Here is an 18,229-nt window from a genome sequence, read left to right as displayed (position 1 = left end):
TAGATTTCCTTGCAATCCTGACCTAAGACTTCTCTCTGACTCTGGAGCTGACTTAGAGGGGAGATCGGGGAAGAAGTGGTCTCACTGCTGACTCTGTCAAGGCATCCTTTTGCTTGGGCTACTTCTTAGAGATTTTGATTTTAGTCAGTTAGCTTATCTCCTAAGTTTTGCTATGAATAATAAAAGGAAAAACCCCCTCAGATGTAATAACATACGTAGCTTCTAAATTGTTTATTCTTCAGAAACTATAAGCAAGTATGGCATTCTTGAACTTAACACTGTGCTATTTAAGAAAAGATAATGATTAAGACATGATTAAGAAAATAGCCATTCAGTTCTCTGATTGTTATTACCTAGTTAATGAGAATTGGTAAAAGATTTTAAGTTATAAAATAGTATCCCAGCAAAATCCAGCTGAACTGAATCAAATTGAGAGTAAAAGCTGAGAAATTCAAATTGTGATCTTCTCTTCCAGTAAGACTAAGTTAATATAAATAAAGTTCTGTCTGTGTAAGTAAAGGTTGTCATTAAACCAGAGGTAATAACGTGAGCAAGGACTGTAGAGCCTGCAAAAGAAACTCACAGCAGAAAACCATCAATAGCAAAAGTTAACTTAAAGCAATGGTTTTAGGCTTTGAAATGCAATGGAAAATTAAGCTAGAAAAAGTACAACATACTTGGAATGCTAGGCATCTGCAGAAGTTAAAATCAAGTGAAAATTACTAAACATATTTGGCTCTGATTATTAACAGTCATTAGATTAAGAAGACAGTTTCTTGCAGCAGGAGAAATAGCACCCTGTATTAAAGACAATGGTGCTACTGTAAGAGAGGGGTACAAAGAATGCAAGTGCAACCAGAGCTTATATTCTGTCTACAAGGCAGTACATAGTTACATGCATGTGGAAAACAGAGGCATCACCTTGGTCAGCAAATGGGAAGGTTTTCCTGCAATGTTTCTCAGAAGAAGGGAGGTTTCCCTGTCCAGATAGGAGTGCTTGTGCAGGAAGAGAGAGAAAAAAAAAAGTCAATAAGAGAAGTCAGTGGAGGCTTTATGCTTTAAAATAAAACAGACAGACAGAGCGAGAATGACTCTATAATTTCACATCTATTTTTTGTAAACTGAGTGGAATATGTCCGTCAAGAATGATTTTAAAAAACCAAACAAACACCAACAACTGAAAAGGAGGTGAGAGGTAAAGACCTGGCCTATGCTCATGGATGTGTTCCAGGTGAGTTGCTGATTGCTGGCTCTGAATACTGCATGCAAAGACCATAGAACTAGGCTGGCCTACAAGTCAGTGGTCAGGAGTGCTGTGCAGAAAGCACAAATAAAACTGTCAAAGGCCAATGAGTAAGTAAATATAGTTCTTACTATTAAGACTCTATAAAATTTACAGAGATTTAAGCAGTATAGTCTGTTTAGAACAAACATTGTAAAAAAAAATGGCAACCATTTTTCATCAATTCAATGAAAGTCACACCAAGAGAAAAAAAACCCAATATGTATTTTGCCTAATATTTTGTTACCAGTAAAATTTTATTAATCCTTTCATTATAGGACAGTGTTATACAGTGAAGGACTTTCACAGAAAATGAACAGTGAATATTTGCCCCTGAAGTGATTTAAATTTATTCAATTAATATCTCTTCTTAGCAATGATGCACATAATGTAGCCCTTAACTACCAATTATACCTTCTTAATAACTTAAAAATATCCATTTTATTTTAGATAATATGAATGTGTGTGTCTGCATGTGCATGTGGAGCTGGAGCTGCAGGCAGGTGTGAGCCCTGGGGTGGGCACTGCAAATGGAACTCAGGTTCTTTGGAAGAGTAACATACTGTCTTAATAACTTACCTACCTCTCAAGGCCCTCTTGATAACTTAAATAGCACACTGTAATGCAAGTGTACCACCTAAGTGTATTACATTCAATCCATAAATGGCAACTATTTTGATATGTGTAACATTTGAACTTGCCTATCCTTAATCAAATTTCAATTAGTGTTTAATACCATGTAATTACTTTCACCATTGGTGAATTCATTGAATTTACCAATGAATGGTGAATGGAATATATTATATCAAAAAGTATTCCTTAATAGTATATTTTATAAATCTAACTATTTCACATTACTTTGACAAGTTTTTGGAAATAAAGTCCAGTGAATAGGTACAAGATTGGTAGAAACTTTCAAAAATTCCATATAGATGATATAGCATACTGAAGACTGGAAGCACTGTTTTAAAGACACTAACTTAAACTGAGCACAGATCTACACTGTGCTGGATCTGTTATATGATACTTCTTTGTACTACTAAAGCTAGTGTTAGTTCAAGGTGAACCTATATAACCAGCCTCTCACCCATTCTCTCCAAACCTAATGGTGTGTGTTGGGGGGAATTCCTCCTGATCTTCACTAAAAAGGTTAAACATTAAGAACTGAGAAAATTATTCCTAGGCCCTCATTTATCTTTATATGACAGTCAAAGATAAAGACCGGTTATCTCATCCATAAAACAGTAGGTAGGCAGAAGATTTGAAAACTCAAATTCAGTTTAAGGTCACTGCTCAACCCAGACCAAGAGCACAGGGAAATGGAAAGACTAGAAGATAAAATTTAAAAATAGTAGCTCTTACTTTTGCGGATGTCATTCACTCATTATTTTGTCATTTAAACATGAGAAAAAATATTTTAAACAAATATGTAAGATATAGCATGAATTTGAAAAAAGTAATCTGCTTCCAGTTTCTGCCTCTGGACCAGGAACATCCTCTGCCACAGTGTGCCAGCTCCAAGTGGCTCAGGAAGCCAGCTATACACCCAACTGCGCAGAGGAGAGAGCCAGCACAGCCTGCATCCAGAGCTGATCGGGCCACAGAGCTGCTACCCAAATACAACTACAAGAGAGTGGGTCTCGGCTGCTAGCTTTGCTCCTGTGACTGTGCAACAGATTGGTAGGCAGGGATCACCAGAGTAGAGGATCACTTGGGACACACCACACCAGGACTCTACCTGCACCCAGGAACTCGGCAGCACCACAGCAATTTGTGCCAGAGGAAAGCAGATCACCCAGGGTTGCTGAGATAGGCCTGTAGGCACACAGGAGGGGCAAGCTCCAGCCAGTGACAGCAGGCCCAACTAACACCAGAGATAACCAGATGGCAAAAGGCAAACATAGGAACATTGCTAACAGTAATCAAGGCAATATGGCACCATCTGAGCCCAGTTCTTCCACAACAGCAAGTCCTGGATACCCCAATACACCAGGAAAGCAAGATTTAGATTTAAAATCACAGGTCATGATGCTGATGGAGGGCTTCATGGAGGGCTTCAAGAAGGACATAAATAACTCCCTTAAAGAAATACAGGAGAACACAAGTAAACAGGGAGAAGCCCTTGAAGAACTAAGGGAAAACACAACAAAGCAGGTGAAGGAATTAAACAAAGCCATCCAGGATCTAAAGAAAGAGGTAGAAACAATAATGAAATCACAAAGGGAAACAATTCGAGACATAGAAAACCTAGGAAAAAAGTCAGGAGTCATGGATCCAAGCATCAACAACAGAATACAAGAGACAGAAGAGAGAATCTAGGATGCAGAAGATGCCATAGAAAGCATTGATACAACAGTCAAAGAAAATGAAAAATGCAAAAAGCTCCTGACCCAAAACATCCAGGAAATCCAGGAGACACGAGAAGACCAAAACTAAGGATTATAGGTATAGAAGAGAGTGAAGATTTCCAATTTAAAGGGCCAGTAAATGTCTTCAACAACATTATAGAAGAAAACTTCCCTAACCTAAAGAAAGAGATGCCCATGAACATACAAGAAGCCTACAGAACTCCAAATAGAGGCTGGGTGATGGTGGTACATGCCTTTAATCCCAGTACTTGGGAGGCAGAGGCAGACGGATTTCAGGCCAGCCTGGTCTACAGAGTGAGTTCCAGGACAGCCAGAGCTACACAGAGAAACCTTGTCTCGAAAAACCAAAAAAAATAAAATAAATAAAACAATCCAAATAGATTTGACCAGAAAAGAAATTCCTCCCGTCACATAATAATTAAAACACCAAATGTACTAAACAAAGAAAGAACATTAAAAGTAGTAAGGGAAAAAGGTCAAGTAACATATAAAAGCAGACCTATCAGAATTACAACGGACTTCTCACCAGAGACTATGAAAGCCAGAAGAGCCTGGGCTGATGTCATGCAGACCCTAAGGGAACACAAATGCCAAGCCAGACTGCTATATCCAGCAAATCTTTCAATTACCATAGATGGAGAAACCAAGGTATTTCATGACAAAAACAAACTTACACAGTATCTTTCCACAAATCCAGCCCTTCAAAGGATAATGAGTGGGAAACACCAACAAAAGGAGGGAAACTACACACTAAAAGAAGCAAGAAATTAATCTTCTTTCAACAAACCCAAAAGAAGATAACCACACAAACATAAAAATTACATCAAAAATAGGAGAAAGTAGCAATCACTATTCCTTAATATCTCTTAACATCAGTGGGCTCAATTCCCCAATAAAGACATAGACTAAGAGACTGAATTTGTAAACAAGCCCCAACATTTTGCTGCATACAGGAAACACATCTCAGTGTCAAAGTCAAACACTACCTCAGAGTAAAAGGCTGGAAAACCGTTATTCAAGCAAATGGTCCCAGGAAACAAGCTGGAGTAGCCATTCTAATATTTGATAAAATAGACTTTCAACCAAAACTCATCAAAAAAGATACAAAAGGACACTTTATACTCATCAAAGGAAAAATCTACCAGGAAGAACTCTCAAGTTTGAACATCTATGCCCCCAATACAAGGGCACCCTCATTCATAAAGGAAACTTTACTAAAGCTTAAAGCACACATTGCACCCCACACAATAATTGTGGGTGACTTCAACACCCCACTCTCCTCAGTTAAGGGAAACACAAACTAAACAGAGATACAGTGAAACTAACAGAAGTTTTGGTCCAAATGGATTTAATTGATATCTATAGAACATTTTATCCTAAACCAAAAGAATATACCTTCTTCTCAGCACCTCATGGTAACTTCTCCAAAATTGACCATATAATTGGCCACAAAACAGACCTCAACAGATATATGAAGATCAAACTAATTCCATGCCTCCTATCAGATCACTATGGAGTAAGGGTGGTCTTCAATAGCAACAAAAACAGAAAGCCCACATACACATGGAAGTTGAACAATGCTCTACTAAATGATTCCTTGGTCAAGGAAGAAATAGGAAAATCAAAGACTTTTTAGAATTAATGAAAATGAAGGCACAACATACCCAAATTTATGGAACACAATGAAAGCAGTACTAAGAGGAAAACTCATAGCTCTGAGTGCCTACAAAAAGAAGCTGGAGCGAGCATACACTAGCAGCCTAACAGCACACCTGAAAGCTTTAGAACAGGAAGAAGCTAATACACCCAAGAGGAGTAGAAGGCAGGAAATCATCAAACTCAGGGCTGAAATCAACCAAGTTGAAACAAAAAGAACTATACAAAGAATCAACAAAACCAGGAGCTGGTTCTTTGAGAAAAATCAACAAGATAGATAAACCTTTAGCCAGACTAACCAGAGGAAACAGAGACAGTATCCAAATTAACAAAATCAGAAATGAAAAGGGAAAAATAACAATAGAAACGGAGGAAATATATACACAATGGAGTACTATTCAGCCTTTAGAAACAATGAATCCATGAAATTCTTAGACAAATGGATGGAACTCATCCTAAGTGAGGTAACCCAGTCTCAAAAGAACACTCATGGTATGCACTCATCGATAAGTGGATAATAGCCTAGAAGCTTGGAATACCCAAGACACAATTCACATATCAAATAAAGTCCAAGAAGAAGGAAGGAGAGGCCCCTGGTCCTGGAAAGGCTCAGTGCAGCAGTGTAGGGGAATACCAGAACAGGGAAGCGGGAAGGGGTAGATTGGGGAACAGGGGGAGGGAAAAGGGTTTATGGGACTTTCTCGGAGGGGAGATCCAGGAAAGGGGAAATCATTTGAAATGTAAAAAGAGTTTAAAAAAAAAACAGAAAAAAAAAAAAGAATCATCATTTTAAGTGTAATCCTAGAAAAGGAAACAATATTCTCATTCTTAATGTTTCATATAAAGATATTTTATGATATATGTATATATATATATATATATATATATATATATATATCAACTAATGGTTGACATTACCATATATGTTTAATTATATGTTTTCTGTAAAACATGTTTTGTTGAAAAATGCACATATTCTATGTGGAGCTATAAATTAAATCAGCATATTGTATTTATATATACATATACTACAATAGTAATTAAGAAGAACTGATGAAGTAGAAATGGGGGCACAAATTGAGTTGCAGGGGAAGAAAATAGAATGGAAACTTCCATATGACAATCTTTAACATTGTAATAAAATACATATTTTTAAAATAAAAAAATAATCTGTGTGTGGTGTATGCCTTTATCTCCACATATGGGTGTATGTGTATGTGGTGATTATACGTATGTGGTGATTACACATATGTGCTGTGCAGGCCAGAAGTTGGTCTTCCTCAATTATTCTCCACTGTGTAGAAGGGGGTAGGGTCTCCTACTGGTTTGATCAGTCAATTTAGCCAGCTTTTACTGCAATCCTGTCTCTGTCTACAGTGGCTGGGATTGCAGGCAGGCTACCATGCCCACATGGCATTTATATGGGTCCTGGGGATCCGAACTCCAGTCCTTTTATCTACACAAGAAGTGTTTTTTATCCCCTGAACCATTTTTCCAGCCCAAGAAAATAATTTCTTGAAAATGTATCACAATTTACCTTATGAGTTATTTTTCCAGAAGAGCCCCAAATAATGAAATATCAATATCCATCTAACCAAAAAAAAAAAAATATTCATCTAACCACATTTCAAGTTTAAAAAGAATTGGGTGCCTCTATGGCTTGTGTGTATGTGAGTTGGTGTACACATTCTACAGTGTAGATGTCAGTGTAGATGTCATTGGGATTACACCCAGGTCACATGCTTGGTGACACACACCTTTAGCCATTGTGCTATCTTGTTAGCCTTGCATTTCCAGTTTTAAAAAATGAAATCTACCCTGGGCCCTAGTGACACACGCCTTTAATCCAAGCACCCAGGAGGTAGATGCAGGTGCATTTTGGAGTTCAAGACCAACCTGGTCTCCAGAGTTAGTTCCAGGACAAGGGTACATAGAAAAACCCTGTCTAGAAAAGCAACAGAAAGAGAAAAAGGGGAAGGAAGGAAGGGGGAAAGGGAGGGAGAAAATAAATAAATAAATAAATAAATAAATAAATAAATAAATAAATAAATAAATTTGCTTCACACCATCCACAAAAGCTGTGACGTGGTAAAACATAATTTCAGACATCAATTTTAACACAAGCTTAAAAAAGGCTTACAATATGTACTTAATGTAGTAATTAGTTATAAGCATCTTAGCACCTGGGTTTAATAAATATTTTGGTGTTTGCTTAAGAAACAGACCGAGGGGACCAGATGGCTCGGCAGGTGAAAGTGCTTGCTGTATACACATGCACATGAGTTTAAGCCCTGAAGCCTTTGCATAAGGCAATACACAGACAGTGTGGTCAAAACAGTAAGAGACCCTACCTCAAACATCCTGGAAGGAGAGAATCGATTCCCCAAAGTAGTTGTCCTTTGACCTCTTTACAATGCGGTGTCATGTGCATGTTCTCCTCTCCCACTTAATAATGTTTATTTTATTTTATTTTTTATTTTATTAAAGACATGGGGATTAGAGAAATGGCTCAGCGTTTTAAACTACTGAGTGCTCTTCCAGAGGACCCAGGTTTGATTTCCAGCATACATGTAGTGGCTCACAACTGTCCACAACTGTCTGTAACTCCAGTCCTGGGGGAACTGGTGCCTTCTTTCAGCCTCCACAGGCACCAGGCATGCATGTGGTACACAGACACACATGCAGACAAAACACTCATACACATAAAATAATTAAAAAAAAAAGCCACAGTTTGGATCTTGGGGGTTGGGAGACCTGATCCAGAAATATACTAAGCATCATAATGAGTTTTAGCTATTACTATAAATAATAAAAAATGACATGAAAATTCTACTAAACTGTACTTTGCTAATGGGGCAATACTCTGCAAGTACTATAGTTATTTGGGTTGAAAGTTTTATCAGACAACAGAAAAAACTAGAAAAGTAAAATGTCAGGGCCGTTTAGGGGAGGGCAAATCGGTGCTGCTTCTATTGAAATTATAGGTGTAACAGGAGGCAAGGCACCTAGAAACCAGAGCTGAAGTAAGTTCTCTTTTAAATAAATACCTGCCTTACCTATTTTCCTCTTTAGTATCAGCTAGTATACACTGCTCCTTAACTCACTTTCAGAAGGAAGAGGGAGAAAGATGTAAAGGGACAAATGAGGTGGGCCATTAACAACACATGCTGCTAGTCAACCAAACACACTCTGGCCAGCGAGATGGCACAGCGCGCTCTGAAAGGAAAGCCTGAGAACATAAGTCTGAGCCCAGAACCCATGCAAGGTGGAAGGAAAGAACCAACTTCACAAAACTGTCCTCTGAACTCCACAAGCACACCGTGGCACACATGCCCACACAAATGCATTAAAATAAAAATAAGCAAAAAGCCACAGCTTGTATGTTTTCATTTTCTCTTAATTTATGCCCTTTCTCTCTTGATTCAGCCATCCTTTAGACTCTAACTTCAAGCCTGGCCCTGGAGTAAAAAATTGTCACATATTGCTGTCACATATTGCTGCCTTGTCTAAGAACAAGAAACTTAGTTCTTGTTCTCTGAGCTGCCTGGCCTTTAACTCCCTAAGAGCTCTCTGTACTGTCACTGACAACTATAATCACCTATGCTAGGAGGCATGGGAAGGAGGAGTAGGTGAGCACCTATGCCAAAAGGAGGGGCTCAGTAAAGCATGCCTGAAAATGTGGCCAGTCTTGCAGGATAGGTTGGAGGCTTAAAAGTGTGGGATGGGGAGAGGAAATGAAAAAATAAGCAAATATTTGAGATCAGTGATTCCAAGAGGTAGCGAGTGCTGTCTTTAACTTGGTATCTTAGAAAAATGGAGAGGGTATTTTGAGCATTCACAATAAAGACAAGAGGAAGGGTTAACAGTATTTATTGAGAAGATAGTTGGAATTGTCAGATGTCTTAAAGCACAGTACAACATCACAAAGCATAGATACATCCCACAGGATATTTATGTCCTGACATGGAAAAATCACAGATGAAAATCTTATAAAATATATTTTATGTGAAAACAAAGTAATTTTGTATAATATAAATTTTCAATGGATTTTCAAACATTTTGTCTAATGAAACATTGAGACAATTCTATGCTTTTTATTTTATTGTGTTTCACAATATCAGATATAACGGGTCTGATGGCATCCGTGCATATAAACATGGCACCCCGCTTACATTCCCCTCCTCTGGCCCATGCTGCTCATGCTAGCCCTGCCCGGCCACAGGCTTGTCATGTAAAACTTATGAAGAACTGTTTATAGAAATGGAAACTAATGGAACCCTAGCTTGAAGGAAGAGCCATTGGTATCACAACTGGCAGTGTCAGATACACTGAGATCTGAAATTCCTTTGAACAAAATCAAGAACTAAATGCTATATTAGTTAAAATACAAAATACAGGAATTTCATTGAACTTCATTAGTACAGACTGAGGAATGTATGTTTATAAAAATCAAATATCAAAAATAATTTCTTACTACACGTCATTTAAAACTGCAAAAGACTTATTACCCTAACTACAGCTAGAAACTTCTCTCAAGCTAGATGATGGGGAATGTTTATAATGTAGGCACTCAGTACTGCTAAGGCAGGAAGAACTCAAGGTCTTCTGTAGTTTCCACTGTCCCTGTCTTAGCACACCTCATTACTCCAGTTAGGGCTACCTCCCCATTTTCTTCCACCATACACAAACACGTGTGTCTGTTACCATCCCAGCTAGAATTCTGGGGGCCATTCATACTCTACTCTTTCTTTTTTGGTGGTTTTTTAACAATCAAACTAGATCACTTTGATGAGAATTCTAGCTTAAGAACAGATGGATTTTCATTACTATCTTGCATTCTTTAACAGCATTGGCAAAATATTTATGCATTACATATCTTTTATATAAATTATTTAGGTTTGCTTTTCTTTATCCTAGATGTTAAGGCATTATATTCTTTTACATTGTAGGGATGTAGAAGATTATGGTAACTATGAATTTTGTCTGAAGTAATAAAGATAGTGTTATAAGGTATTTGTTATTTTTAAAAGAGAATGAAAAGAGCCGGGTGGTGGTGGTTCATGCCTTTAATCCAGCACTTGGGAGGCAGAGGCAGGCGGATTTCTGAGTTCGAGGCCAGCCTGGTCTACAGAGTGAATTCCAGGACAGCTAGAGCTATACAGAGAAACCCTGTCTAGAAAAACCAAAAAAAAAAAAAAAAAAAAAAAAGAAAGAAAAAAGAAAAAAAAAAGAAAGAAAAGAAAAGAAAAAGAGAGAGGGAGAGAGAGAGAGAGAATGAAAAGGATTGAGAGCTACTGCATGGGAAAAAGAATGACCACTATGACCACTAGCCAGAGAATATATTTTTGAAGAAACTAGGTATTTAGTTAAGTACCAGTGCAGAAGAAACAGTGCACCTTATGGTCCCAACCTGAAGAATAGCTAAATCTGTTAGTGCTTACAGAAGTTGATAAAAGCTCTTAGATTCAGAATTTTAAAGTGGTTCCAATTTAAAAAAAAAAAAATCCCTTATATCAGGTAGTATACCTTGAGTGTTAACATTCAACAGTACTGTATTACAAGGTGACTATCTGGTTTTGATCATTTCTTTAAAACCTGGTTTAATTTGAAAAATTCAACAAACAGTGCTAGAAAAATTTATTTTGTTTATATTTTTTACATTGTACAAAAAAATCCAAAATGGATCAAAGACCTTAATTTGAAGCCTGAAACACTGAAACTTTTATTAAAAAACACAGGTGATATCCTTCAAAATATGGGGTAGGCAAGAACTTTTTAAACGAACACCAATCATACAGGAAATAACCCCAAGTATCAACAGATGGGACTGCTCAACAATAAAAAGTTCCTCCATAGCAAAGAACACAATCAGCAGAGTTAACAGGTAGCCCACACAATGGGGGATCTTCCCCAGCTATTCTTCAGACAAGGGGCTGACAGCCAGAACTTACAAAGAATTACAGAAATTGAATATCATAGAAATAAAACTGTCAGTCAACAAATGGGTCAATTAATTGGAAAAAACAAAAACAAAACAGTTTTCAAAAAAGAAATACAAGAGGCCAATAATTATCTTTAAAAAGTGTTTAATATCCCTAGCAATCAGGGAAATACAAATCAAATTACTGTGAAGCCAAGTAGTGGTAGTGCATGCCTTTAATTCCAACACTTAGGAGGCAGAAGCAGGCAGATCTGTGTGAGTTCAAGGCCAGCCTGGTCTGCAGAATGAATTCCTGAGCTACATAGAGAAATTCTATCTCAAAAAAAACCAGATAGATAGATAGATAGATAGATAGATGGATGGATGGATGTGAGATACCACTTCACCCTAATCAAATGTCTGCAAACAAATCTGACAACAGTGGTGGAGGGGATGTCAAGAGTTAACAGGAGTAGTGTAAATTAATACAGCTATGGTGGAAATCATGCAATGTCTGTAACAGTGCTTTAAAATCTTCCTTTGTGTTATTAATAATAATTTCCTTTGAATTTTCCTACAGACTGTCTTAACATCCGTTATTCCTACTGTGAGGTAGCACAATGTTTGCTATCATAAAATATTTTGCAGGAAATAGTCACATGTTTACTCTCATATACAGATTCCAGCCAAATACACACACACACACACACACACACACACACACGTTACAGTACAACACGAAGAAAAGAAGACAAAATGCTAAATCTTAGGGGATAAGGAAGGACTGAATGCAGGTAATGGACATGACTTATGAAGGAGGATATAAACCTAGGTTGTTTTTCAAGTTCTGCCTGTTATGGATTGTTTTGATTTGTTTTTTGGTGGTGGGTAAGTACATAAAATGCATTCAATAACGAAAGTGTAAAATCTAATGTGAAGCTCCCTAGCTTCCAAGTGCCTACTCTAACTGTATGGAAATTTGTTGAGTTGCGTAGATTTTGGGTTTGGTTAATTTTGATGTAGGATTTTTTTTTTTTTAATTTACAAGTCTTTTTAAATAATTAAATTTTTTAAACAAAAGAAAAGTTGATGTAATTATATGATCAGATGTCATCATTTGAAATTCTAATGAATCTAATTTTCTCCATTGATTTAAACAATCCCATGATATGCTTACAGAACTTACAGGTGTCAGCTCAGCCTGCTCTTCTGTGAAGTCAGAGTGGTGCTTGGCCTGCTTACTGGGACAGCTCAGAGAGATAGCATGCTGTGAAAACGGAGGAAGGAGAAACATGATAGATAATGGAGGTGAAAAGAGCAGCTCTCCTAATCATGCACCAAGAGAATGGATCACTCAAATGACTTAAACAGCAATGAAAAAATAGAGTTTTGTTTTTTTTTTACCATTTATTCTTTCGCACAAAAATTAGAATGAAAATTAAGAACCAGATGATCTGACTAATATTCAACAATTTAAGAATAGCCTTATTTCACTTCTAGACAATCCAGCTGTCAGAAAACCTTTGCAGCCGTGTTGTCTAGAAGCAGTTTATGCTAATGGACCAGTGGCCATACTCTACGTCTGTCTCCTACCACTATGTTAACTGTCCCTCAAAACCAGTGCTATGTCTCTAGCACCTCAAGCTCTGTCTTTCTCTTTTCCCTCTTCTCTTACAAAGAAAATCTCAACCAGCAAAGTGTATTCTGTACTAAATTCACATTTCCCCATCTACGTGTTCATGTTTTATAAGAAGTTAAGCATGTCTCATCCCTCCTTCTGTATGTCTGACATTGAAACGGGTCAACCCACAAGGATAAGGAAGGGGCAGAAAAAATGTCCAACTCTTCCAGCTAACCTGCCTCTTGCCTTTTGTTTCTCTGTACTGCCAAAGTTCCTGAACGCATACTTGGCAGTTGGGACACTTCCTAGCCACCCATTAATTCCTCACTTCTCTGCAACTCTTTCACCACAAAGATGTCAGCCTTTGAGTTGTAAAGCATTCTGTATTTAATCTTCAAAGTGATTAATGACCTTGCATGTGTGATGTGTTTGTGTATGCCTATGTAGTCATAGGCTAATTCTGACGTCTTTCTTAATAATGCTCTACCACATTTGCTGAGACAGAGACTAAGGAGCTCACTGACTTGGCCATGGTGGCTGGCTACCAAAGCTCCAGGATCTACCACTCACTGCCCCTCATCACTGGGGTACAGACCTGTACCATCATGCATCATGCCCAGGGTTTACCTGGGTGCTCTGGATCTGAACTCAGGTTCCCAAGCTTTCAGATCAGTGCTCTCACAGTACAGTGAGAATCTGTAGGATATTAAACAGCTACTTATGGAATGCATAACTACTTCTGCTTTGTCTTCATGCTATATGCTTTGTCAGATTAAGACTCTCCTCACTTTTCTATGTACTATCCATTAAACATGTTCTATAGCACTATTTCAGTTACTAGATCGAAGAAGTATATAAATTCTATACGGTCAATGTTGTTCTCAAGAACTAGAAATGGTGCTTGGCAGTGGTGGCACACGCCTTTAATCCAGCACTTGGGAGGCAGAGGCAGGTGGATTTCTGAGTTCGAGGTCAGCCTGGTCTACAGAGTGAGTTCCAGGACAGCCAGAGCTATACAGAGAAACCTTGTCTGGAAACACCAAAAAAAAAAAAAAAAAAAAAAAAAGAACTAGAAATGGTAGTAGGCATAACAAACAGAAAGAGGCCATGATAAATGCAGTCAGCTCTCAAATAGCTTATAGGAAAAATACACACAAAAAGAGTAATAAGATTAAGCTGCAGACATAACAGGACAGACGCACATCTGAACTCATAGACAGCACAAGCAAGGCCTGCACCGGTTTAAGCTAGATGGGGTCCCAGCACTAAGAGGGGGAAGTGGATGTGGGCTCCTGGTCTAAAGAAGCTATCTGTAATTGATACCCTCTGACAAAGGAAAAATCAGGTTTCTCCCACTGAAGTCTCACTGAGTACATTAACCATACCTCAGGGCAGGTCCTATGCCTAGAAGTAGTTGGTCAAAACAAACTCAGTGGTATTTTTGTAGACTTCCTGACTCATTTTGCTTTGTTTGGACATTTTTGTTATTAGTCTTTAGCCTATTTTGGTTTTTGTTTCTGTGAGGTTTTTAGGTGTGTATGTGTGTGTATGTGTATTTCTTGGTTTTTACTGTTATTTTTGTTTAAGGTGTGTGTGTGTGTATTTCTTGGTTTTTATTGTTATTTTTGTTTAAGGTGGAGGGGATGGATAAGGAAAATTTGGAAGAAATTGGGGGAGAAGAAATATGATCAAATATATTCTATGAAAAAAATTTAAATATTTTTTAAAATTGAATTTGTCAATGTAGAGAAATGTGATTAGAACAGTCTGCAGACTCTACTGTGGGGCACTCCAAAAGCCAAGATGCTGCAATGACACTAACAAGGTATTTCTACTTTCTTTCCAAATCACACTAAAACAAAAATAAAGAGTTTAAAAAGATATCAAACTTATAAGCAGTCAAGGACAGTTTCTGGAAGATACAAAGTGTATGTCTCTGTAGCGACCAACTTGAAAGGCAGATGACAGCTCACTGCTGCCTTAGCTTGGAGAAGAGCAGAACAGCACCTGGCTCTGTGTCACATGTGTTCTAGTGCGCAGAAGCAGCACAGTAACAAGTGGGACTACACAGACAAACACTCGTCTTGAGAAAGCAGTCACTCCCTAGAGTTCCTTCTGCATCTGCCCATCAGCAGTGTACTCATGTTCAGGCTGACATTCATTCATAGGCCCCAACAGGCCAGCCTACTGCTTGAGATGAGGTCCCCTCAGTTCTGCAACCTTAGGCATGTCATCTTCAGAGTCCATACTGTTTACAAAGGACCTTTCTGGGGCCTATTAAATGATAGGTGGTTGTGTAGAAAGGAGACATTGGTAAGAACAGAAATGACCAATGCTAGTGAAAATGTCACTGTACACAGGAAGCAGTAATATCTTACAGTAATGAATGTAAGTCTAAGGCCCCTCTGAGATAAGTTCTTACTCATTTACAAAAGCTATACCATACATGAGGAAGTTAGGGCATGGGTCTTATAATGTGCTTCATAGCACTCTTCTTGGTCTGTATGCACTTACTAATCTGGGGGTGATTTTAAAGTAAACAGTAGTACCTGGTGACTTTTCTGAACAATCATTTTCTTTTTGGTGCTGGAGACTGAATGCAGAGCCTTGTCTATGCTATGTAAGCAATGCAGCACTAGCTGCATCTCTAGCCCTACCTAGAAATACTCTATAACCAATCTTTTATTGTTTTGTTTGAAACAGTGTTTTACCCCACAGCCAGGCTGAAGAACAACTCATACTTATTCTCCTGCACTAGCCATCTATAATTAATCTTAATTCAGTATGTTCCCAAGAAAAGATGTCAGGAAAAGGAAAACCCAAGGTTATTTTTCCTGAAAAAAAGGGTTCCAATTTGCTATTAATTTTCTACCTAGAGACAACATCCTCAAATGGGAGTGACTATTTTTCACTGCTGTGTAACCATATCTACTATTAGAAGGAAACTATTGGTACCTACTGAGTACAGGTTGGGGTGCTGCTAAACATCCTACAATACCCAGGGCACCATCTCACAACTCATTTACCTAGCCCAAAGTGTCAGCGTGTTTGTGTTGAGAAATCTAAAAGATCAGATCAAATTCATACTGAGAAACAATCCCACATCCAAACCTATTCTTTTCTCTAACAGGCTACTGAAATACTGGCTGCTAGGCATATGTCCTTCATGCCAGAGACAAGCAGAATTGTCTCTGCAGAGGGTTAGTGGTCTGAGGGAAAAGACATAAATAATAAATAATAGGAGGAAAATGAAGTTTAATAGGAAAGAAATTAATAGAACATTAGTTCTGTTCCAGCTAAACAAGATTGAATCAACAGTTGTAAATTAAGAGTTGAAATGATAAACATAGTGAAAATGAAAGGTTTTGTTTGCCTGGTCTTGTTTGTTTTGTTTTTAAAAGGCAAAATGCTAACCCTTAAGAGAAAGTATATTCTTTACAGTGCTTTGCAGTGAACTTCAAGTGTACAGTCACTGTATTGAAAGCACTGAGTGTTCTGGGAGGGCTGGGGTTGAGCTCAGTGGCAGAGTGTGTAAGTGCTTGCATAGAACATATAAGGGCCTGGGCTTGCTGGATCTCTAGGACCCCACCCCGACTCCCTCCAAAAAAAAAAAAAAAAGAAAGAAAGAAAAAGAAAAAGAAAAAAAGAGAGAAGGAAGGAAACAAAGAACAGTAACTACAGCAGAGAACTAGAAAGCCTGGAACAGGTGTAGAGAAGTAAGGGAGGTGTCTGAAGACAAGCTAGAGTCCTACCTTTCAACATCAGTACCTAATATACACAGCAAAATTTAATGATATGGGGATAAATATTATAAGAACCAGCTCCACTGGAGAGTGGGCTCAGAGATTAAGAACACTGGCTGCTTTTCCAGAGGTCCTGAATTCAATTCCCAGCAACCATATGGCTCATAATATATAATGAGCTCTGGTGCCCTCTTCTGGCCTGCAGACACACATGCAGGCAGAAAGTTTTATACATAATAAGTACATCTTGAAAAAAAAGAAACAGGTCCTAGATTAGAAAGTGCTTATTTGTGGGGGCAAAATATGACATGTGTATGGTAGAAAATATTTATAAGTTTGAAAGAACTATCTAATTCCATATATGAAAAACTAATTATAATTTTCAAAGTTGTATTTGATTTGAAGACTATTTGATACATAGGTTTTGGATCTAATGAGCTCATCTCTGTTTTTTCCTGTTGAATCACAATATATTATATCAAGAAAAAAGAATATTGAAGCAAGTTATTAAACCATTTTTAAAATCACTCTGGAAAACTTATGGAGGCCAGCTAAGATTTTAGACCATTCCTATTTGCCTATCAAAATTTACCTATCAAACTTTGTATTTAAAATGTTATATTAAACACTACACAACCAAATATTTTTCTTTGCCCATGGGTATTTAATGTGTTTCCTGAGAGCTGGGATTTTCACTTTATATTCTCTAACACTGTTTGAACTTAGTGATTGGTATTTTACAGACAGAAAAACAGAGGGACAGGACAGGCAGTCTGGTAATTAGTTCAGATCTGTTCTCATGCATTTTGACCTAACTTAAAATAATAGGACAGAAAGGAAGTAATAACAAACAAGACAAAGAAGAGAAAAGCACATCTTTAATAAATACTGCTTACTTAAATCTCAGAGGGTGAATCTACAGGCATGAAATGAAACACTGAGGAGCTGGTGCTAAACAAGGCTCACAGGCCATAAAGAAAATAAGACACTGGGTTTCTTCAAAAAGTAGAAACTGGTTTTCAAATTCTTTATAGAATACAGAATGTAGACAAGACCCATTTTAATAAATGAGGGCGTATTCTTTAAGCTTAGGTAATTAGTGTGCTCTCTTTGCAACTGCTCATTTGTCTCCACACCACAATGATGGTCGATGCTTCTTTTGTGCTCCATAGGATCTAGACAAAGCTAAGCACTGGGGTAAACACCAGAGTTACTGAATAATTTAAGATAATCTAAAGAATTAAATTAGTTGGCAGGGGAGGTCTAACGATGGCGTACAGCACACATTTCAAGCACCTCTGTAACTCTTTCCGCGGTATTTCAGTCTCTCCCACTAGTGGTAATAATGCACACTCTATTACTTTGTGCTAGAGTTGTAAATACAAGCTCACTGGAAAGGCTGATGTTGTTCTGCTCTATTCATGTTCTTTCTTGTTCCATGTAACAAAATTGCTATCTTCTCCATGTAAAAAGATTATGAAGGAAACCTCTTTCTTTTGTTAAATATATTATCACAAATCCATCCCCCTACTCTTATCCCAGGACACTCAGGAAAATGTCATCTTCCATCACCTGTATTTTGAGTCTCAGAATCATCTATGAGGAAGAGAGGAAGGCACACCAAATAATAGAAATTAC

General features: G+C 37.7%; 1 protein-coding gene across 4 annotated transcripts in view; it reads right to left on the bottom strand.

Annotated features, from left to right (window-relative positions):
• Raph1 (Ras association (RalGDS/AF-6) and pleckstrin homology domains 1) overlaps nucleotides 1–18,229 on the bottom strand; it is an 81,719-nt gene that overhangs the window by 26,367 nt on the left and 37,123 nt on the right. Inside the window, exons 5-6 of one of the 4 annotated variants that reach the window (XM_052192027.1) lie at nucleotides 12,414–12,494; nucleotides 922–996 (exon numbers count right to left, since the gene is read on the bottom strand). The exons of 1 other annotated variant lie outside the window; for it this stretch is intronic. In XM_052192027.1, coding sequence (XP_052047987.1) covers nucleotides 922–996; nucleotides 12,414–12,494 — 156 coding nt within the window. The remainder of the gene's footprint in view (nucleotides 1–921; nucleotides 997–12,413; nucleotides 12,495–18,229) is intronic. 2 more of the 4 variants (XM_052192028.1, XM_052192029.1) reach the window with 2 other exon arrangements.

The sequence above is a fragment of the Apodemus sylvaticus genome, chromosome 9, assembly GCF_947179515.1.
Source record: "Apodemus sylvaticus chromosome 9, mApoSyl1.1, whole genome shotgun sequence".
In the NCBI taxonomy this organism is placed as follows: Eukaryota; Metazoa; Chordata; class Mammalia; order Rodentia; family Muridae; genus Apodemus; species Apodemus sylvaticus.
This window is presented reverse-complemented; position numbering and strand designations above follow the sequence as displayed.